Genomic DNA, 24125 nt, shown 5'->3' with positions numbered 1-24125 from the left:
TGCACAACAAAGGGAACCACTAACAAAATGAAAAGATGACCTATTGAATGGAGGAAGATATTAACCAATGACACATCTGATGAGGGGTTAACATCCAAAATTTATAAAGAACTCATACAACTCAACACCAAAATATATATATATATATTTTTACATATATAAAAAATAAATATATTAAACTTTACAAAGACTGTAGCCGAAACATTAGGTGAAAGAATTATCCAACATTTTAGTAATTCTTCGTGCTTATCTGCAGTTTCTAAATTTTCAATAACAAACACATATTACTTACGTTATAATAAAAGGGTTGTCATTAAAAGGGATTCCTTTAAGAGTTGTCAAAATGACCTTGGCTGGTGTGGCTCAGTAGATTGAGCGCCGGCCTGCAAACCAAAGGGTTGCCCGTTTGATTCCCAGTCAGGGCACAGGCCTGGGTTGTGGCCAGGTCCCCAGTAGGGGGCGTGTGAGAGGCAACCACACACTGATGTTTCTCTCCCTCTCTTTCTTCCTCCCTACTCTCTCTAAAAACAAATAAATAAAATCTCTAAAAATAAAAGAATATGGGAGGGGGTGTGGAAAGGAATAAGGGGGAAAATTGGAGAACTGTAAAAGCATAATCAACAAAGTATATTAAAAATAAATTTAAAAAAAAAAGAGTTGTCACAATGTTCTCCAAGCATAAAAGACCACTCCACTTAGCAGATCTTATGTGCTTTATGTTTATTACAAAGCTGTGGTTCTCAACCAGGGGCAGCTGTGCTCACTTCAGCAGGTGTCTGGCAATATCCAGAGTCATTTTTGGTTGTCACAGCTCAGTGAGAAGCGTTTGGGGCAGGTAGTGGGTAAAAGTCAGATTAACTGCCAAGCTTCCTGCAGTGCACAGGGCAGCCCCAACGACAAAGAACTCTCCAGCCCCAAATCATAAATACTAAGGCTGAGAAATCCTATTTGAAAAGATCAACTAGAATGAATGAGAAACAACTTCTTCCCCACACACAGCCTGTCTAATCCTCAACTTGTCTATGACAGTCGACAAAACAGTATATTAATTCTGACAGAAACACGGCCAGCAGTCTACGCTGGATTGACCTAATTCAGTTCTTTCTATGGTTCCAAATCAACCTCAGATACAAAGGTCTCAGCACTTCCCCGGATCACGTTCTAAATGCAGGCCTAGAAACCAAAGCACCGAAATATCTTCTTCTATGAGAAAGCCACGTACCACCGGTCAACACCTCATCCATGCCCATTTCAGTAAAGTGGTAGCTCGTGATTGTAAATGACTGGGAGGTCTGAAACGCGCCATGTCACATTTCTGTGTATCCCCACGCTGCAGGCAAAACTCCATTTTCTTCAAAGTCTTTTTCCATAAAGCATAATATTATTTGCCAAAGGCAAGATTCCAGGAACTAAACAGGGAGCTATTTCTTGGATCTTAACTCCATCCTTTGGACAAGTTTAATTTATATAGTAGGACCTCTTTGTTTACTGTCATGGAAATTTTTTAAAATAAAAGAAGTAGCAGAAACAAGCCAAAGCAATGATAAGCTGGAAGTCTAAGCAGTACAGCCACAGAAGACATACGAAATCAACAAGAAAAACACCGACTATTTCCCGCAAATCCCAAAAGAGCCTGAAAAATGAAAAGAGACATTCTGACCTCACTGGGCAGTCATTAGGACGTCGGCCCCACCGTAGATGTGACCCAGGGAGACACAGAAGGGCCACCACCAGGGATGCTTGGACAGGGAGGCGGGAGAAGAAAGGGTTCCTTTTCCTGCAGGCCTGGAGTCCGAGTCCAGGTCACTTTAGCTCCAGTTTCCCCTCATCTTTGGATCAAAAGCACAGCAATGGCAGTGAGCGCAAAGACTCCACGTGTGAGCCCCGAGGGTTTTCTGAACCGGGAAAGACCATGCAGCTCGGTACTGCGTTTTATTATTACTTTATAGGACTCAACACTTACGGTTTATAGTCTATAACACCATACAACAACAACATTCCAACATACGTGCGGATTGGGCTCCATAGTGACTCTGGAGTAAGTGTAGGGAAGCTCGCCATACCATGCTGTGAGTCTTGGCTGCTGGTAAGTTACATCTAAGAGAGAAAATACAGGGACTTTGAAATGGTTTAGCGCTGTTTGCCATGCACCTAGCGAGTGCCAACTACTCTGCCTCGCGTCGTGCGGAAGGCTGTGAGAAACACAAAGGACGAGCAAGGATGGGCCTGACCCAAGGCTCCGCCCTCCTAGAGGACAAGGGATTCAGGCGGAGAACGGTGAGAGCCAAAGAACAACACACGAAGGTAAGCCGGCATGAACGGAACGAGCGCAGGCTCTGCGGTGAGGATGTGTGACAGACCTGTGTCAGTTATGACATAAACAAGGGTGAGGGAGCCGACCAGAGACAAGGAGGGTCTAAAGGGCAGGACACAGAGCCCGAAGCCTCGCAGGTAGGAGTCCGCAGCTCCACATCGGTACAAGAAACAACACACGCCTTCTGCCGGGTGCCACTGCTGTGTGCGCGGCTTCGATTCTGCAGCATGAACAGAGTGCTGCCAACCACGGCGGGGAGCTGACTGCAGTCGAAGCTTCGCGTGTCCGATTCACTGGGAGAGGGAGCTACCCGCAGACCTGCCACTTCCCCCACAACTGGCATCGACTGCTACAACAATAAGAACAATAAAGGCAGCTAACACTCACTGATGGCTTACTATGTATGGGGCATTCTGCTAAGTACTTATCATGCATTACCTCATTTAATTATCACAAGAACCATATAAGGTAGGTATTATTATGAGCTCCATTTTACAGATCAGAAAACCAAGGACTAGCAAAGTAGTGTAATTTGCTTAAAATTAACAATTAATTTGAATAAAAGTTAGCAATCAAAGCCAAGTCTGTCACCAAAAGCCCCGCTACAGAAACTGCTGGGAGTTAGGAGAAAAACCTGACTCTTACTCTGATGTCTGAGTCGCAAATGAAGCCAGTACACTTTGCCTCTTTACAGAAAATTTAAATCCACTCAACGTGCCAGAAAGGAATTGCGTGCTAGAGCACAGACTCCCCCCAGTGTCCACCTCTGGTATAACAGGTACTGTTCTTTGGGGATGACCACAGGGGAGCAGGTTGAGAAGGAGGTCCTGTTTACACACTCAGGAAAGTAGACACTAAAGCCACCGCAGGCTGGACTCTTCCAGTGAAACTAAAAGGAGACTAAAACGCCAGTAAGAAGTATTGCAAAAAAAATAAGTGCCAAGAGGAATCAGAAAAGAAAAAAAACGAGAAAGCAAGCCCTGGAAGTTTCGATGGGGAGGAAAGCCGGCACCATCTGAAGTAGTGACGGTAGTGAGTGTGCCGCCCGAGTGCAGCCAACCCTAAGGCCCTCTGCTTCCTTGGGCTCCCGCCCCATTCTCCTGCCCCATTCTCTCTGAGCACCGCCTGCGATTTCTTCTGTCCCTTCCGGCTAATTGCTACCCATCCTGGGGGTCTCGGGCAGGCTTTGGTTGTGTGTGTAAGCGGGCTGTGTGAAAAGAGGCAGCAGTGCGAGAACACACTCCAGGCAGGGAGAGCGGGCGGCAGCAACCACCGCGATCTCCGGGACCGACTTACTCTCTCGGATGCCGGTCCTCTGTTTCCAAGGAACATCTTGACAAAGCTGTTCCAATACCCAGTCGGCTTCTTTTAAGTCAACAAAGCCAGGATACAAACGTACCCTTGAAGCAGAAAGAACTCTTATTAACCAAAGAACACAGAAAAGACTGCTTCAGACGCTTTCAGAAGAGTAAATCAATCTGGGCACGGCCTCCTTCTGTGGGCAGACGGAATCACCTCACCCCCTCCCACAGCAACAGAGCCCAGTCGCACCCAGGTTGCGATGGTCCAGACGTAAAACAAACTCCTTCTGCGTTAATGCCAATAAAACAAGCATGAAGGATAAAGGGATCCCTGAGGGCTCTTACACACATGGGTGAAGTGCTGTGCCAGCTCTGCTGAGCTGGGAACCTTGGGCTAGTTACTTAACCACTGAACGTCGTCTGCAATGAAGTCGATACCCACCTCACACGGTCACTGGGCAAAGTAAAATAACTAATAAAATGCCTGGCCCTGTGTTATTTTAACAACTGATGATCTTCCAAGACTTGGCCAATTGTAGGGGAAGCAATCATTTATAATTGTATTACAATTAAAATATCCAAATATAGGTTCTTTCTCTCACTGAATGTACGCTTGTTTCAGCAATGCCAGGTCAGTTCCAAATCATTTTGGAGAGCCTTTACTGGGAACGTGCTCTTCAACTTTACTCTCTGATGATGCGTTTGGTGTTTTGAAAGAGCCAAAGCTCACCTTAAGCCATTCCTGGCTCACAATAAGATGTGACCAAAATAATGCAACTGTCTCCTTGTGTGACAGTTAAACTTGCTTTAAAAGGGGGTTCCAAAAAGGGTTATGACAAGAGCAGTGCCACTGGGCTAATTACAGAGACACCTTCTAAGCAATTTATTCAAATATGTCAGTGCTGAAATATTTGTTTTAAATGCCTCATTATTTTATAGTGACAATTAGTATACTCATGCATTAAGGTGATGTTTTCCATTTTTTAAAAAAAACGATTAATGTCACTTACCTAGATACGCCTGTGGGTGACAGGCTGATTTCATATACACCCTCTCTGCTAAAGGAACAAAGAACACAGACTCGTTAGTATCAAACAGAGCAATTCAACCCGCCGAGGGAAGGGCCATCCTTCGGGACTCCCGCAGCCCTGGCTCGCCCGAGTCACTGAGCAATGAGGGTGCACTGCGAGGTGGGCTTCCTCCACAGCTGGGAGCAGGGGCGGGGGGCAGCACATTGTTAGTGGTGTCGGGAACAGAATCCTGACAGGACCACACCACAGAGAAGGTTGAATAAAATAAATTCTGATCCTGCCCCTTTCTACTTCATCCAGTTTGGGCTGATGAAGTCCAGCAATCTATATTACACAAAGGGGTGCCAAACAGAGCCCCCACTTTGGAGGCTTGGGAACAGGGAGGCGTGTAACCGGCAGCAGGGGTGCTGCTGAGTGTCTGTTGCTTTCAGATCCATGTCTGATGAGGTTGCGCCTCTGGTTAAAGTCCGTCAAAGGCTCCCGCCCACTCTCCAGCATTGCACTGGAGGTCTCCGTGATCTGGCCCCACCTCCTGACAGCTCCCACCGACTCGCCATCCTCCGGCAACAATCACTGCCTGGGGTCTCAAGTACACCACCATGTTCAAATCCTGTGCTTTTCTCCATGCCAGGATGTCTCCCCACCATCCAGCACCCCAAACCAGCCCACCCCAGCTTCGGTTCAGTGGGAAATTCTAATTCTGCCTTCAAAATCTAAGCTCAGCATCAACTTCCTGACCTTTAATCCACCCCAGCGGTAACAACTCATCCTCGGTGCTACCATAAGACCTGCTGGTCCATGATACACAGGATGGCAATTTACCTGATTACAGGTGTATTTCACTTACAAGACTGAGGGGCAAGAAGCGGGCTATTATTCTGTTTCCTAGTACCTAGCACATAGTAGTGGAGCAATAAAGCTAAGTGAATTGAATCAAATGTGTAAAAGTACAAAACTCTTGCAGATGCGCAGTGTGCTGAGGTCCATGTATGAGAAGTGGCCCCGACTGGATTAGTGCCTCTGTCAAGATACCCGTGTCAGATCCTTCTCAGAAAGGTGAGTTGTGGAGGATAATATATAGGAGCGGTGTTCACACCACCCTCTGCCGTGTGAGTCGGTAGGTCGTGATCTCTGTGCTGGCTCTTAGGTAGATGTGTGAGCCCCTCTGAGCCAAAAGGTAGGCAGAACTACCAGCATAACTACAGTATGTATCACATTCCTAAGTGTGTTGCCTATGAAGTTTCCCAGAGTGTGAATACAATGTTGCACTGTGCTTTTGGGCTGCCCTTAAAAGCTGGCTCACTTCAAGTGTGAGCTAGTAAAAAAAAATCTAGCATAGCTAACTTTAGATAACCAAAATTAACAAACCCTAGGGTCAAGTAGGAATGAGTTCTGTCATTTTGCTCCTGACTTGCAAACTCACAATTGCCCATTTTTTCCCAGAATGTCCTGCCTGTACCTTGTAATGGGTTTCATGGTTTTGTTTATTCTCTTTATCACCAACGGAGACAATATTGCATTGGTATTTGTAAAACAATGAAAGGAGCTCCTAGAGTGGGCCCGCAGTGACCGAGTGCTCCAAACCCTCAGTATTACGGACCAGGAGAATGAAGTGCAGAGAGACAGCAACGAATTACCTAGAAACAGGGTACACAGCTAACTCGTGGCAAGGCCACAACCACACACCCTTTCTGAAAGTATGATGACATCTGTGTTAGTTTCAAATATCTCTAAAAAACACAATTCAACTGTTAACAGCCAAACAGCTTAACAGACTGCTCATGGGCGATAACATAAGCCTAGTCCTAAACTGCGAACATAAAGAGATGCTTTCCACTGACAATTCATGTGCATCAGATGGAAACTGAAACGCAGAGGAGTCAAAGCATCTTTCGACAAGTTTGAAAAACCAAACATTTTAGACACAGATGAATGTAAGAATGTTTGCTACCGTTTACTTGCTCTGGAACACTCGTGTGGTTTTAAGAAACAGACTGTAAGGTCATCTAGATTTCTAGCAGCTGTCACACACATTGCTGGTGACATAGTACCTAAAGCCTTCTCTAAGAGCCATGTTGCAGTGACTCGGGAGAAAGCCCCTCAGTCCTAACCTAGGAGGTGGCTCAGCTTATTGTCTGCAGATATGTTAGTGAGACAGGGTCAGGAAATCTACACCAGTGTCTGCGGTTTAACACGCAGATATCTTGTTGCATTTTCCACACCATTAGTACATTCAGAAAAGATTTCGAAAGACTAAGTCTAAATACATCTGAGATAAGAATATCCCAGCCTAAAATTAAGAAACTAATTGAGCTGTTATTTCTTCTAGATGGGAAAACCAGGGTGAGGGAAAGACCCTGGGCTCTCCATCTCAGTGAGGGCGCCGGTCCCTGGAAGGCAGAGGTCCCTGGAAGGCAGAACGTTAGTTACTTACTCGATCACGCGCAGCTCCGGGGCTCTGCGCACCACCTGCAGGGAAACAAGCAGCTCTGAGTCCGGCTCCTTGGCCTCGGGGAGGCTGCCCTGCAGGATCGCCAAATGCTCTCACTTCCGGTCAAAATGCATCAGGTTTAAAACGATCCTTTTTTTAACTCCAAACTCTTACTATCCCACCAGAAACCCTTGTTTCTGCTCTTCTTAGAACAGCTTTATAGTAGTTACTCATGAGCGTTAAAAGATGATGTGATTGGAATTAATCCATTTTCCTTACAGCCAGCAACTCTGAAAAAACCTTTCCAGGAGCGTTTTAAAAATAGAAGATATTCGGACTTCCGCCAAGATGGAGGTATAGGTGGATGTGCCGTGCCTTCTCACACAACCAAGTTTAGGGACAACTAAATATTAGCAACAGAAATCACAGCCAGAACACGGAAAATTGAACTTTTCGGAAGTCTGTTAACAACAAATTCTTCGGCCTGACCGGTAAGGGGCGAAACCAGTGGCTGCTGGAGCGAGGAGGACTCGGTCAGATGGGCTCAGGCGCAGAATCCAGACACGGAATCCAGGCGCAGGGTTGGACCTAATGAGCGACCGAGCGAGTGACCAGGCGAGCGACCGCGGAGGAGACAGCGGGGAAGCGGTGCTGCCTGTTGACTGTGGTCGCCTATTTGTGCACGAGCGGACAGGCGAGGGAGTGGGCAGTTGGACCGGGCCGGCGTCCCCGCGGCAAGCGGCAGTAGAGGGCGCCGCCATTTCCCCGCTCTGACCACGCCCCCACATACAGCGTCACAACCCAGCCACCTGGGAGTCCAAGGCGCCGCTTCTCACACTTAAAGAGCCAGAACAGACCAAAAATGTCGCAAATTCTCACAGTCCCTGAGCCCATAGACCTAAGCGATGAAGAAATAGCAAAACTCTCAGATGCACAGTTTAAAACACTGGTCATCAGGATCCTCACAGAACTGGTTGATTATAGCCACAAATTAGAGAAACATATGAAGGCGAAACTAATTGAAATGAATGGAATTGCACAGGAAACCAATAGCGATGGAAAGGAAAATGGGACTCAAATCAATGGAGTGGACCAGAAGAAAGCAAATAATGGCCAAACAGAAAAGAGTCAGGAAGCAAGAATTCAAAGAAATGAGGAGAGTCTTAGGAACCTCCAGGACATCTTTAAACGCTCCAATATCCGAATTATAGGGGTACCAGAAAGGGGAAAGGCACAGCCACCAGTGGAAAATTTATTTGCACAAATAATAAAGGAAAATTTCCCCAAGCTGGCAAAGGAAATAGACTTCCAGGAAATCCAGGAAGCTCAGAGAGTACCAAAGGAGTTGGACCCAAGAAGGAACACACCAAGGCACATCATCATTATATTAGCCAAAATTAAAATGAAGGAGAGAATCCTAGAAGCAGCAAGAGCTAAGGGGACAGTCACCTACAAAGGAGTCCCCATCAGACTGTCAGCAGATTTCTCAAAAGAGACCTTACAGGCAAGAAGGGGCTGGAAAGAGGTATTCCAAGTCATGAAATCCAAAGACCTACAACCAAGATTGCTCTATCCAGCAAAACTTTCATTTAGAATGGAAGGACAGATAAGGTGCTTCTCAGATAAGATCAAATTCAAGGAGTTCATCATCACCAAGCCCTTATTATATGAAATGTTAAAGGGACATATCTAAGAAAAAGAAGTTAAAGAAACATGAACAGTGAAAGGACAGCAAACTCACAGTTATTAACAACCACACCTAAAACGAAAGCAAACTAAAAGGACAGCTAGATCAGGAGTGGAAACATAGAAATGAAGATCACCTGGAAGGTTAGCAACAGGGGAGTGGGAGGAGGAGATGGGGGGAGAAGGTACAGAAAATAAGTGGCATAGACAGTAGATAGAAAATAGATGGGGGGGCAAGAATAACATGGGAAATATAGAATCTAAAGGACTTGAGACACATGGTCATAAACTAAAGGGGGGTAATGGTGGGGATGGGGGGGTAGGGTGGAGGGGAATGAAGGGGGGAATAGAACAACTGTAACAGCATAATCAATTAAAAAAATTTAAAAAGAAATAGAAGATATTCTATGAAGGGATTTGAATCATTGTTTATGAAATCCCTACTATAGCACAGCAATTTTCAACTGGTGTGCCATAGAAATTTTTAAAATGCAATACCTGACTATTTAGTCAATGCTGACTTCCTTTCCCTTAGATTGTCAAATTAAAAAATGACAACAGCCAACATAATAATAGCCTGTCTTGAACCATAAACATATAGGTCATATAAAAGAGTTGCATCTTATTGGTCACAACCCACAATAAGGTTGCATCTGATTGGTTAATTTTTGGTTCCAGAAATCCTTGTATACAAGTATAAGTACCTGATTCTTTAAAAAGTCACTTTGAAGCAAAAAGGGTAGGTAAGTACTATTATTATTTTTTGTAAATCAATCAAAATTATACCCTTTTTTATCAGATCGACAAAAATTATATTTTTTGGTGTGTTGCAGAATTTTAGTTGTTTATGTATGCCATGAGATATAAAAAAATAACCATTATTGAATGATGGCTGATTTTAACTGTTTTTTACTCTGTTAAAAAGAGTGAATCTTTACTGTTTCTGATATTTTCCCCCCATGCAAAAAAAAAAGCCCCCTAATCATGGTATATCTTCTGTGCCAAAAATAAAAATAAAATGTAACTGTATATGCCTACCTATAATTTGGGGGCAGACTACAGAGAATCCTCAAGACCTACTTAGAAATTGATACTCTACATTTCATTACTATTCTAGTCCTTTAACTTTCTTTTTATTAGTGAATTTATTCAGTCACCAAGTGTCTCCTACGTGAATGTAACTTTTATAAATAAATCCTTGTTACTGTTGAAGGATAAACAAGAATTTACCTGCTGGGGTTCTCTGAACACGAACTGCTTGTCTGACAGGTGATGCTCCTCGTTTATCCAGGTCTGCCCAGGCCTCTGGTGGAGACGGCTCTCGGCAGTGGTCGCTGAAGCAAGAGAGAGGACAGACTCACACCAGGGGAAAGTCTGCTCTCACCACCTCTGCCGAGCAAGGACCAATGAAATCCACTCAGGTACAACATCCGGGACATCTACAAATTAACTGGCAAGGTCTTCCAAAGACCTCAGCCTGCACCCTGAAAGGTCTGAGTGTAGTGACTACACATCAGGAACACTCAAGCTCAACCCTTAGCTCCCTGGCGACAAATTCACAAAAAACACCAGCCACATTTTAAGTAATTCCTAACCATCGAAATGGGAGTTCATTATAAACCAAAGGGATATAAGGAAAAAAGGATGATGGCTGTCCACATGCACAGGACCCCCACAGGTTCTCACCTGGCTGAGCAATGGCCTGGCTCTTAGCAGAGCTGGCCCAGGCTCCCTGCACCCGGACTCGCCGTCTTTTGTCCTCCATGTTGACCAGGAGGGCTTCTGGTTCTCAGCTTTCAGAAGATTTCACTCCTCACATGAACCACACAATGGTTACCTGTTTAAAAAAAAAGATGCTTTTAGTTGGGGTTGTGAGAACTTGTACTACTAAGGGGTAATTATAATCCTTTCAGGCAGCGAGACTGCTCAATAGCAACCAGAGCTTCTATATAAAATCACCATCTATCATCGCATCTCAATTAAGAGGCCTACTAAGCACTTAGGATTGCTGGAGTTAAGGTTTACCTTTTGCAATCTTATTATAGTGCTTTCATTTCAATCACAAAATAGCACATGTTAAGAAATTCTAAAATCAGGATTATGAACCACATTACTCTTATTAGTCCCCAAGAGCAGAACATAAGGAAACTAATACTGCACCTACACGGAAAGTGAGAAATAGGCTAAGACTCAGTTTCCAAGAAGATTTCCATATCCCATTATCACTGGCTGCATCAGACTTCCCTGGCAGCTTGTTAACAACATCCGTGGCCTGTCTCAGAAGATCTGACGCGGGATGGACACAGGTGCAGCAAGCACTGTAGGAGATGGTGATTGACAGATGTGTATGAGGTCCACAAGGTTAAGTGCCTCACCCAAAGTCACGCATGAAATCGACAGATAGATTAACATTTAAATTTGAAGTTATAGTCTTCAGAAAATCCACTTCATAACGGTCAGTAATGTATTACTAATTTGACGTTTTTATCGATAAAATTTTAGTTCGCAGCAAATACAGGAGTACAAGGAGCTACAAAAACAAACAAACAAGCCAGGGAGGTTTAGGCCATGTATTTTGAAACTCTGATCTACTTCTTTTTTATTTTATTTTTTAAAGATTTTATCTCTAGAGAGGGAGGGAGAACGAGAGGGAGAGAAACATCAATGTGTGGTGGCCTCTTGCGTGCCCCCACTGGGGACCTGGCCCCAAACCCAGGTATGTGCCCTAGACAAGAAAATAAACCAGAGACCCTTTGTTTCCTAGGCCAGCACTCAACCCACTGAGCCACACCAGCCAGGGCTTTAAGAGTCCACTTGAGACAGTTTCTCATCTAAGGTTCTCAAAGGTAACAAGCTTATTTTACGGCTTGTTTAGCCTCCCACCCCTGGTAATTGATTTCTGGGCTGGGCCCAGAAATCAGTGGGTTTAACAAATTCCCCAGGTAGTAAGTATGAAATTCTTCTTATTTAATAAATGGGGAGATTAAATAGAGGCTGCCACCTGCCCCAAAAGAGTTAATGGCTACCCTGGAAGGTGTAGCTCAATTGGTTAGGCGTGTAGGCAAAGCCAAGGGTTGCTGGTTCGATTCCCAGTCCAGGTACATTCGTGGGTTGGAGATTCCACCCCCTGTCTGGGCGCATATGAGAGGCAACCGACTGATGTTTCTCCCTCTCTTTCTCCCTCCCTCTTCCTCTCTCTAAAAATAAATAAATAAATAAATAAATAATCTTCAAGAGCTAATGGCGGAATCAAAGGCCAACTCTGCAGTCCCACAAGATGCACAGAGTAAGTCCTCCTTCCACATTTTCTCTCAATTGAGCCCTTAGAAGCTTAGCACGACAATCAGCTGTAGTTCTTGCTCTGTTCACAGGTCAGCGATATGTGTCCTGGGCAGTTGTTGAAAATACAGATTCCAGAGCCCCATCCCAGACCTACCGAATTCCTGGAGCTCCAAAAGTCTGTGTACTAACCCCACCCTCCACCCCGGAATTTTTTAGACATATGAAGCTTGAGAACGCCGCAGCAGGACAAAGAGCAAGAGCTCTGGCGTTAGCCAAAACTCGCTTTGAATCCAGATCTGTCACTTCCCAGCAGCATGATCTGCGGCAAATGACTTCACCTGTTTGGGCCTCAGTTTCCTCCTCTGTAGACAGAAAACCAATCTCTCTCTCACGGTAGAACTGCAGATTAAACGAGCGTGACAAGTGAAAGAGGCTGGTCCTCAACAAGGGCTAGCAACTTTCCCTATTTTAGACCTTTCTCTTCCAGGAGACTCAGGATGAGGTCCCGGAGGTCACGTGGGGAGGGACCTCAGAGGCAGTTGCCACGCCACTGGCCCCAAGCACCCATCGGTAAACCTGAAGACCGCACCTGCCCGCGGAGCAGGGCGCGCCGGTTCACAAACGTAGACCCTGGTGAGCAAACTCCAACCCAGGACTTGCTCCGCTACCAGCGGCCCGGGGAGCCTTAACAGTGCAGCACAGACTCCCGCAACTCCCAATCATAGACCCCGGCGGAAGGCACTTCCTCTTACGTTATGCCCCGCCTCGGCAGTCGCTTCCGGCTCCATCTCCTGGAGTCCGGGCAGCTCAGCGTTCCCGCTCTCGGAGGACCGTGTCGCTGAAGGTGCGGAAGGGAGGGCCGGGTTGGAGGGGAGCGCAGGGTTTAAGGGTTAGGTGGATCCTCGCGAGGAGCCGGGTATGTTGAAGGTGGGAATGAAGACGTCCTTCCTGGGCCAAGGTCCTCTGGACTCCACCCTCCTACCCTGCCAACTGGAGACTTCCCAGCATCCTTTCCCGCCCAGTGGAAGAGGGAGGAACCAGGTGCTAAGCAAAAGGATTTGAATTTTACCCTGAAAGCCATGGAGAGTGTAAGGTGTACCTCCTCTGCGGTCCCATTGCAGGCCGTGCATACCTCCATCAGTAGTACTTACAACAGAACGTGGGACCACGCCTTATTCTTCATGGTTCTCCAGTGAGTGCTAAGCAAATTTCGCTTGAGCGAACCGACCTAAGTTTCAGTCCAGACGCTAGCATTCACTATGTGTATAATCTAGGGCAAGCATTCCGCTTTTATATAAAATAGGCATAGCTCCTGTTGGGAGGATTAAAGGAAATAGTGTATTTTAAAAAATTAGCATGATGTCTGGTACACAGATAGAAACTCATCTGAGTTCTTAAGAAACATCTTTAAAGTGTCCATGTATCTTCCAGGGTGAAAATAGCAGAAGAAGCACCAAATTAACTATTTTATGCAAGTAATTCTTTATGATTACTCAGGCATAGTCACTGTAAAGTCTTTAAAAGAAGCCTCATATTAATATACACAGCTTACCTGCAGGAAGCTCAGTGAACTCCATCAATGTACCTTTTTTTTTTTTTTTTTTGCTAATATCAAATCTAATTTTCACAGCACCCATTATTCTTTGCTATACCTTGTGACATTGAAGGAAAAATGATTTATCCTGCAACTGAAAGGAGAGAAAAGTTGTAAGGCTAGACTACAATTTTTATACCCCACCCCCATCAACTGGTATATAATTTGTCAGTGTCTGCTTCTGGCTCAGGAATTTTGGCTGTATCTTCCAAAGGATGTAATTTATTTCTTTTTCAGTGGTTATGGTTTTGGAACAGGAACAAATAAGTCCGGATTGAGGAGTCCCTAGAAGTGTGTGCCAAATAAAAACTTTTCAAAACTCAGTACATAGCTCACTTGCATCCAAAATCAGTACATCTTTGACAGAATCACCTGCATTTTTACCAAGTGTCCCAGGTCATTCCGATACATAGAACATTTGAAAACCTTTTGGACACATGTAGGGTGACAAATTGTTCTAGTGTGGCTGGGATGGAGGGGTTTCCCAGGACACAGGACTTTATAAGTGCAAAAGCCGGGACAATCCTGGGCAAACTGTTGATCATCTTAGATACATGTGAGTATATATTATTAGAAATATAATCTTGATGCATCTTGGCATCCTGGGTTTCCTCATTTCTATTTGGAGGACTTGCTTTTATTGTGGGGTTGGGGGTTGTGGAGACCATGGAGAGAGAATGAAGGTGAAGCGCATTGCCAATTATTACTCAGGATTCTCAGTTCAGAACCCATCCTTCACTCCTCTGCTTATGGTACTGGAACTTTCTTTTTCTGTTTAGCCTGGTGTTAAGTTTCATCAGTAGAGGGTGCCAGAGGGACATTAGAAAAAGGGCTCTACCTGATTCCTGGGTGCACCTCTCAGCTTGGTCTTCAGTGTGTGGGGGGCAGCACTGCTATGAGCTGGATTGCTGTTAGTTGAATTTACAGCCTTGTTAAGTTTCTCTTGCGAAGTTAAGGCATTAATTGCAAAGGAACGGGATACCAAAACTTGAAATAGGGATATCTGCTTGGGCCCTGATGAAAGGGACAACTTTGAACCCAAGCCACCCTGAAACTCCCTTGGCAGTGGAAGTAGCTTGTCCTCCTACGTCTGAGGTAGACTAGTTGAACTTTGCTTGAAAGTCCTGTGAAACCCTCACAGGATGCAGATGACTCGAAAAACGCAGCATATGTCTGCGCTTCCTAACAGGTGAGATGGCTTCCCGATTCCTGCCTTCCTTTGTGTTCTGCCTTGACCTAGAGGTAGATCTAATGTAGAGGTTCTTCAAAGTGGCTGTTCCCTCTGTCTACTATTTCTGTATTTTTAGAGTTTTCCCTTTCCCCTGTAGGTGATTATTATGGTTAATATTTCTTTGTTGTATTTCTGCTCAAATTACTATATAGTTTGTCTACTTGAGTCCTGTTATAGTATGGTTATGATATCGGGGATTGAGAGCAATGGCTAGCAAGTGACTGGCCCCAAGGTTGGCCTTAAACTGTAAGTAATTGGTTTGCCTCTGCTTTGGACCCTCTGCGCTAGTACTCCTCTCCTTTCTCCACCTGAGAGAGGCCTCCTAAATTCTCAGCAGGTTTTGATGGTCCAGTTGCCTTGCCTCTCCTCTGAAATCATTGTTTCTCAGCACATAGATGGAAAACCATTGCATCAGAGTCACTAGGGGAATGCTTATAAAAACTTGCCCTAGCTGCTGTGGCTCAGTGGATTGAGTGCTGGCTTGTGGACTGAATGGTCACTGGTTCAATTCCCAGTCAAGCACATGCTTGGATTGCAGGCCAGGTCCCCAGTTGGGGCCGTGCGAGAAGCAGCTGATCGATGTACCTCTTGCACATCAATATTTCTCTCCCTCCCTTGACCTCTCTGTAAAAATAAATAAATAAATAAATAAATAAAAATTTTAAACCCTGAGGATTCCAGGCCCCCTATCAAGATTCAGAGTTAGCAAGTCTGGGGCAGGGCCCTGCATTTTGCATTTTAACAGTGCCTGCTTTGATTTCACAAGAATCTTCAAGGGTTCTCTCTGCCTTTTCCAGCTGCCTGCTTTCTCCAGGTGATCACTTTTCCAATCAACAGTTATTTCATCCCCTGGATGGCAAAACGGGTCAATGTTTTTGAGTGTTGATAGCTCTTAGAGAACTCATTCTGGGCGAGTCACACACTGCAGCCTATTTTCACTTGTCTGTTTTCACTCCAGACTCTTGCCCAACATTCCCTGTTTCGATCACATGCCACTTGGGGAGCGCCTGCTGCTGAACTCCGGAGAGAGTCCAATCCAAGGAAAATAATGGCACATCATGCTAATAGCTCTCAGCGAAGGTGTTGCAGAGAGAAATTCCCAGCGTATGTCTCACTGCCCAAGGCTCAGCAGTTCCCAGCTTGAGGAAGGAGGGTGGGACAGGAAGCTGCCAATTCTACAGTGTGTTCATGTGGAGGCCTTCAAGTCCTGCCAACTTTAAACCACACCGATGGAGAGAGGATGCTTCCCCAGGCTCCAGACAGGAACGCCTCCTGTTCAATGCCCAGCACGACTGCCGATGCTGCCAGAGACAACACCTTCCAGGAACCACAGTGAAAACTATGCAAAGTACAATTAAGACAGGGCCATTCCTGAAACGACATACGGAGCCATCTTCTGGGGCCTCATGGCTGCATTTTTTTTCAGTGACTTCAAAAGGGAAGCGTTGGTAGCAAAATAGTACAGTATGGAATAAGGAAATTCTCTGGACTAGCTGTTCAATTTTCCTGTAAACCTAAAATGAAAATCAAATGTACAGTCTTTTAATTAAAAAAAGACAATTAGCCCTGGCCAGTGTGGCTTGCTTGGTTGGAGCGTCATCCCACCACTGAAGAGTTAGGGGTTTGATCCCTGGTCCCAGTGCATACGGTCCCCTGGCTGGGTGTGTATGGGAGGCAGCCGGTTATTTCTCAGGTGAGGATTTTTAAAAAGACAATAAAAAATATTCAAACTAAAGCATAGAGAGAAAAAATGGTGGAATACTCCATGGAGCCTTCGGGCAGTACAGCTGAATAACACAATTAAATTCTGGCTAAATTAGAACAACCACACAGTGGCCACGGAGTCCCTGTGGATGCTGGTTTGAAGCTGTGTGTATGGCTCCTCTGTTCTCTTCAGTAATTTAAAAATTTCCCTTTGTTGTTCTATCATGTATCTGTTAGCTTACACCCTACCTAGAAGAAATGTAAAACAAGTAATTACCCAAAATCCTGCAAAATGCATTGGTTACTACTCTATACAATTTACTGCAAGACTGGAGTCACAAAAAAATAAGTGATATTTCCAAGGGCAAGAAAACAAACCAAAAGGGAAAAAAAAGTGTAAGAAGCAAATCAGAGCTAGAAGCAGTGGGCAGTAAGAAAACAAGAAACTAGTGGTTGCCCCTTGGAGAACGAGCAGACCTGTGTTAGGAGCAGGAGAGTAACTCGAGATGATTTGAAGATGAGAGAACTAAGCCTGAGATGACGGCACCGACGCAGGTGCCTCCAGTGCAGTGAGTGTGCACGGCTGGGGGAGCTCCCAGGCTGCCGCCCACGGCAGCAAAGCATTTGTGTCTGGGGAAGAGCATTTGTGCCCCTACGCAGCCCTCAGGGCTCTTCTCCAGGTTACAGTCAGCCCAATAGGATTTCAAAGTAAAAAAAACAACGAGAAGAAAAACCACTTTGAGTGAGAGGAGACATACAAACAGTAGATTTAGACTCCTAAGAATTTCAAGTATAAGAATCTACCAGATATAGAATATAAAATGCCAATGTGTGAAGTACTCCCATCAAATTTTAAAACTATATGAAGAATGAGCAAAGCATTATGAAACTACCAAGAAGCAAGACCAACTAGAACTTTTAAAAAGAAAAAATAGAAGTAGCAGTAATTAGCTTTAACAGCAGGTAAACTATGAAGAAAGAATTATAGAACTGGAATATACATGCAAACAAATTATGCAGTATGCAGCTCAGGGAGACAAGAGAGATGGAAAATGGGAGAAAATTTATGAGACAGAATGAAGATACGACATTTATAACAAGAGACAGGAAGACAATGGGAATTTTTCAGAAAAGACCAAAGATATGAATTCTCAGATACAGGAAGCACGATATAAAGCCAAATGTGATACATTTTTAAACTTCCACATGTAAATGCACTGTCATGATACTGAAGAACACCAAGCCAAAGATAAATGTGGCCAGAGATCCATCACCTGTGAAAGAATGCCGCATTGACACTAACTTCTGAACAACAACAATGGAAGCTGGAAGTCAGTGGAATGGTGAGCTATTTCATTAACCCTAAGGTGCCATCCATTCTAAAGCACACCTTTACTCATTCAATATAGCCCCAACAAAGAAAAAGCGGTCCTAGTTAAACTATGACATCAACCAGAAGGACGATCTGAGATGCAAAACAGATGTGCAAACAAATTGATAAACATGTAATTTATCTTATACCAACATGTTTGTATAAAATGATAATGAAAGCATCTAATTTATAGGTTTGAAAACAAATTAAAATCCTAGTCCACAAAAACATAAATCAGGAAAGGGTTGACCAGAATTACAATGTTCTAAAGACCATGCCTTCTTAAAGGAGGGTCTGTGGTCCCAGATAACTTAGACTGTATTGAGTATGAAGTGAAAAGGTTCAGGAGTAAAACAGGAAGAAAACATAGTGTAAACTTTGAAACTAATAAGGGGCAGAGATGGGATAAAAAAAAAAAGTCACAAAGGGAGGAAAAAAGCATAAAAGGCAGTAACAAATACCACTAAATAGCAGATCTTCATGTTTTGGGATTGTAATAAATGTAATTGCAATAAACCTGCCTGTAAAAGACAGAGTTTTTTCTATCTAGTGAGCCAAATAAAAACAAATTCAAGTTTATTTGGCTCACTAGAAACAAAGCTAAGATATAAACACATAGAAAAGTAGAAGACAGAAAGATTTAAAAATACTAAGATACTAACAAAATAAAGCCAAGGTAGCTGTAGCCCTGCTTCTTTAACCCCAGAAGATCATTAACAATAAGAATGTCAGATGTCAACCCCAAAAGGCATTAGCAAATAAGGATGTCATTATATGGCAGGAGTTCAGCTCATCAAGATGTAATAATTCTTAACTTTATTTACCTAACAAGATAGCATCAAAATGTATAAAGCAAAAATTGTAAAAAAAAAAAAACACAAGGAAAATGGACAAATCCATCATTACAGTGAGTAAATTCAAAACATCTCACACTGATAGATCAGGCAGACAAAAGTTAGTAAACATATGGAAGATTTGAATATAATTCACGAGCTTGATTAAATGGATATATATCAGAAATAACAAATATTTTTCTAGTGGGTAGTAATAAAAAGTTTACATGTGTATTATTTTTCTTAAGGCTGCTGTAACATTACCACAAACTGAGAGTCATAAATCAAGACTATTCTCTCACAGTTTGGAGGTCAGAAGTCCAAAATCAGTTTCTAGATCCCAATCAAGGTGCTGGCAGGACCCCACATCGTCCAGCACCTCCAGGGGGAGGGGTCCCTTCTTTGCCTTTCCAGCTTCTGGTGGCTGGTGGCATCCCTTAGCTTGTGGCTGCATCGTTCCGATCTCCGACTCCCTGGTCACATTGCCTTATACTCCTGCATGCAATATTTCTCTGCTTCTCTTACTAAGGATGCCTGTGATTGAACTTAGGGCCCATCTGGATAATCTAAGAAAATCCCACGATCCCTAAATTAATCACGTCTGCAAACACCCTTCTTAAAATATAAGGTAACCTTTACAAAGTACAAGGATAAGGACCCGATGTTTTGGGGGGCCATTATTCAGTCTTCAGCGATTATATATGGAAATATAGCCCTGGCTGGTGTGGCTCAGTGCACTGAGTACCAGCCTGCAAACCAAAGGGTTGCCAGTTCCATTCCCAACCAGGGCACATGCCTGGGATGTGGGCCAGGTATCCAGTGGGGGTACTTGAGTGGAAACCACACATTGATGTTTCTCTCCCTCTCTACCCCTCATCTTAAAAATAAATAAATGAAATATTTTTAAAAAAGGAAATATGTATACTTGCTTATACACATAAAAGTGTCTAACAGGAAATATATAATTTACTTTATGCCAAGCTGGATCCTGAGCACTTTAACAACATTGACTCTGGCCCACAACACTCTCTGAGGCAGGTACCGTTAGTATTTCTGTTTATCAGGTGGCAAAAACTGAGGTAAAGACTATAACTTGCCCAAGCTGTATCATACTCATGTTTTCTGACCAGAATGCAGTTATTTAGAAATGGTAACAAGATTTTTTAAAACTTTTTATTTAGAAATAATTTAAGACTTACAGGACATTTGTAAAAACAGGATAATTTCCATATACCCTTCAAATATTCAAATCACCCAGATTCTTCAAATATTACTATTTTGCTATATTTGCTTCATCATTTTCTGTACACATTTTTCCAACCCTTTGAGATCAGGTTGCATAGACAGTGCCTCATTATCCCTAAATCCTGTACTATACCATTTCCTAAAATTTGAGGACTTTCTTAAGTAACCACAGTACAGTGATCAAACTCTGGAAATTAACATTGATATGATGCTATTATCGAATCTATCGTTCTTACTCAATTTCACCAATTGTCTCAAAAGTGTCCTTTATAGCAGAAAAAAAAATGTTTCCCATTTGCTAGAATACAATCCAAATCGTGCGCTACATTTTTCAGATTTCTTTCATCTGAAATGTTGGACAAGTCCAACATTTAGGTTTTGCTGATATTCTTGGTTAGATTCAGGTCATGCACTTGTGACAGGAATCCACATAAATGATGTATCTTCAGTCTGTCATATCACAATGTACATAAGGTAAAATTAGTATTAATGGTTACATGAGTGCAAGTTTAAAAAAAATTTATAAAAACTTAAATTTGTGCTTTTAAAAACTTAAGACTGTGCTTTTAAAACAACATTTCTAAATAACCCATAGGTCAAGGAAATCATAAGGTAAATTTTTAAATATTAGCCCTGAGAAATAGTGAGTACATGTACATTTGTACACACACACTTACAAATTGTGAGATGTAGCAAAAGATAATTTAAAAAAACTTAGAACCTTAGATGTTAGTGTAATTAAACATGAGTTTAATGAGGTTAAACACGAGTTACATGTCCTGTTTATGAAGAAGAAAAATAGCAGGCCCTGGCTGGGTGGCTTAGTTGGTTAGAGCATCATCTCATACACCAAAAGGTCGTAGGTTTGACTCCCAGTCAGTTGTGTACGGGAGGCAACAGATCTCTCTGTCTCTCTCCCTCTCTCAAAATCAATAAACATATTCTTGGGTATGGCTCAAAAAGAGAAGAAAAATAATAGGAGGCTTCTGGTCAAGATGGAGGGGTAGGTAAACATGCCTTGCCTCCATGCACAACTGAAGTAAAAATTACAACTAGACTACAAAATAAGTATCACCCAGAATCAGCAGAAATCCAGCTCTATGGAAGTCTGACAACCACAGATTTAAAGAAGGCATATTCATCCAGACAGGTAGGAGAAGTGGAGACTCAGATACTAGCAAAGAGACACGCAGAGATGGAAAGGTAGGGAGAGATGCAGAGTGGCACAGAGAGGGGCAGAGATAAGGAATGGGTGGTCCCACATCCACATGTGGTAGATAAAAATTGGGAGGGGTACCTCGGGAGTGAGGGGTCCAGCCCCAGACCAGACCCCCCAGCCCAGGGCTCCAACACCATGAAGATAAGTCCCCATAACTTCTGGCTGTAAAAACCATTGTGGGTTGAGGCAGCAAAAGAAACAGTGGGAGTCTCAGGACCCTCCTCTTAGAGGACCCACAAAGGACTTTAGACTTATGGAGAATCATTCCCTTTAGACTTTAGCACCAGGGCAAGAGCTGGAAGGGCACCAGTGGCATATAGAGAGTAAGTGAAGGGAGTGGTATCAGAGCAAGTGCCAGGAGACAGCTTCCTCCTGGGCAAAGCTCCAGAGGCCAGACAGTGGCAGTGTCCCCTCTCTGAGCACCCCTCCTCACAGAGGCACAAAACAGTGACGTGAGTTATCCCACCCTGGCTCTGCCCCATCCAACTTACAGGTGCTCTTTTCTACAATAGGCCACACTACTAAGATGGGGAGTCAAAGCAGCTCTACCCAATACTGAAAAACAAACACAGGGAGGCTGCCAGACTGAAGAAACAAAGAAATGTGGCCCAAATGAAAGAACAGAGGAAAACTCCAGAAAGAGAACTAAATGAAATGAGAGATAAGCAACCTGTAAGATGCTGAATTCAAAACACTGGTTATAAGGATGCTGAAGAACTTATTGGGTACTTCAACAGCATAAAAAAAGACCTAGGCAGAAATAAAGGGTACACTAAGTGAAATAAAGAAAAATCTACAGGGAACCAACAGTAGAGGGGATGAAGCTAAGAATCAAATCAATGATTTGGAACAAAAGGAAGAAAAATAAACAGTCCATGAGAACAGCAAGAAAAAAAGAATTAAAAAAAAACAAGGATAGGCTAAGGTGACTCTGGGACAACTTCAACATACCAATATCCAAATCATAGGGGTGTTGAAAGGAAAAGAGAAAGAGAAAGAGATTGGAAACTTATTTGAAAAAATAAGAGAAAAATTCCCTAATATGATGAAAGAAATACACATACAAGTCCAGGAAGCACAGAGTCCCAAACAATATGGAAGCAAAGAAGCCCACACCAAGACACATCATGATTAAAAAGCCAAAGGTTAAAGATAAAGAGAGAAGCTTAACAGGAGCAAGAGAAAAGCAGAGAGTTACCTACAAAGGAGTTCCCATAAGACTGTTAGCTGACTTCTCAAAAGAAACCTTGCAGCCAAGAAGGGACTGGCAGGAAGTATTCAAAGTGATGAAAAGCAACCAAGATTAATCTATCCAGCAAAGCTATCACTTAGAATGAAAGGGCAGATAAAGTGCTTCCCAGACAAGGTAAAGCTAAAGGAGTACATCATCACATAGCCATTATTATATGAAATGTTAAAGGGAATTATATAAGAAAAAGATCAAAACTATGAACATTAAAATTGCAATAAATTCACAACTATCAACAATTGAGTCTAAAAAATAAACTAAGCAAACAAGCAGAACAGAAACAGAATCAGATATGAAGATCATCTGAAGGGTTATCAGTTGGGAGGGGGAAGAGAGAAAATGGGGGAAAGGATTAAGAAGTACAAATCAGTAGGTACAGAATAGATGGGGATGTTAGGAACACCATGGACATGAACTCAGGGGGAGACTGCTGGAGGGTGTGGGGATACTTGGTGGAGGAGAGCAAAGAGGAAAAAAATCAGGACAACTCTAAGAGCATAATCAATAAAATATTTTTTAAAGAAAAAGAACCCCCCAGAAAGCAGAACATAAAAAGAGCAGAGAGGATCAAAAAAGCCAAAAATTGGTTATTTAAAAAAACTAATAAATAAACAAACTTCTGGCACAATGGTAAGGAAAAGAAAGCGAGAAGACATGAACAATATCAGAGAAAGAAATCAAGTACACATCTAGCAGTAATTTAAAAACTAAGGAAATTCCTTTAATTACTTTATGCTAATAAATTTGAAAAGAAATGGGTAAATGCTTAGAAAACATTTTTTCCCCAAAATTGACTCAAGAAGAAATAGAAACCCTGAGTGGTCTCATGACCACTAAAAACATCAATAGTTAAAAATCTTTCTATGAATAAATACTTTCAAGGTTTTTATAAACTTTCAAGGAAAAAATTGTTCCAATCTTTTATAGATTCTTCCAGAAAATAGTAAAATAGGCAATACTTCCCAGCTGATTTAATGAAATTACAATCTTGCTATGAAAATCCAACTTCCTAAATATAGATGTAAAATTTCCAAAACAAATACGAGCGAACTGAACTCAGCAGTGTATAGACTGTAAAATATGACCAAGACTGTGAAGGCGATTTAATACTAGAAAGTCATAACTAAACTAAACTAAACTAAGGTCATGAAGTCTTCAGGAAATACATCACCTAACATACAAGTTCAGTGTATATAGTCGTAGCTGTTCTTGGGACACGCCAGTTACGCTCCCTTCTTGGGCTCTTTGCTCAGGCTGGTCTGCCTGAAATGCCCTTTCCTCGGGTAGCTGAAAGGCCTGCTCAGGACTGTTCAGAGGCCACCCCTTACTAAAGCCTGCTCTGAAGTCCTTATGGGCATCACAAGCCTCCCACCCTGACACACTGATTCCCCATCCTCCTAACCCTGCTTCATTTTTCCTCACAGCACATGGCACTTACGCTACATGATGATTATTCCTTTTGCTTATTATCTGTTTCCCTCCCTTGCTCCCTCCCCTCCTCCCAACTCAAATGTAAGCAGTATCCGGGTGAGAATTTCTGTCTGCTGTGTGCACTGCAGTTTCTGCAGCACCCAGCAGAGCCGGTGGCGTGGGGTCAGCAGTCCATTAGCACACCCAACAATGTGTCCAGAAC

General features: G+C 43.1%; 1 protein-coding gene and 1 long non-coding RNA gene across 7 annotated transcripts in view; one reads left to right on the top strand and one right to left on the bottom strand.

Moving 5' to 3' along the window:
* ALKBH3 (alkB homolog 3, alpha-ketoglutarate dependent dioxygenase) overlaps positions 1–12728 on the bottom strand; it is a 33616-nt gene extending 20888 nt beyond the window's left edge. Inside the window, exons 1-8 of one of the 4 annotated variants that reach the window (XM_053673103.1) lie at positions 12635–12728; positions 10928–11081; positions 10450–10600; positions 9994–10097; positions 7081–7115; positions 4626–4673; positions 3611–3714; positions 2009–2097 (exon numbers count right to left, since the gene is read on the bottom strand). In XM_053673103.1, the coding sequence (XP_053529078.1) occupies positions 2009–2097; positions 3611–3714; positions 4626–4673; positions 7081–7115; positions 9994–10097; positions 10450–10528 (459 nt within the window). In that variant the 5' untranslated portion in view covers positions 10529–10600; positions 10928–11081; positions 12635–12728. The other 3 variants (XM_053673101.1, XM_053673104.1, XM_053673102.1) reach the window with 3 other exon arrangements.
* Positions 12729–12826: 98 nt separating this feature from the next.
* Positions 12827–16438, top strand: LOC119064486 (uncharacterized). Of its 3 annotated transcripts, none has more exons than XR_005085411.2 (2): positions 12827–12889; positions 15829–16438. It is a non-coding gene; the product is annotated as an uncharacterized LOC119064486 (long non-coding RNA). The 3 variants fall into 3 exon arrangements; XR_008392931.1 differs by having other exon boundaries at positions 15023–16438; XR_008392930.1 differs by lacking the exon at positions 12827–12889 and adding an exon at positions 12905–14195.
* The last annotated feature ends 7687 nt before the right edge of the window (positions 16439–24125 follow it).

This window comes from Artibeus jamaicensis, unplaced genomic scaffold (genome assembly GCF_021234435.1).
Source record: "Artibeus jamaicensis isolate MK-2021 breed Jamaican fruit bat unplaced genomic scaffold, CSHL_Jam_final contig_797, whole genome shotgun sequence".
In the NCBI taxonomy this organism is placed as follows: domain Eukaryota; kingdom Metazoa; phylum Chordata; class Mammalia; order Chiroptera; family Phyllostomidae; genus Artibeus; species Artibeus jamaicensis.
Note: the sequence above shows the minus strand (reverse complement) of the source record. Positions and strands in the feature narration are given on the sequence as shown.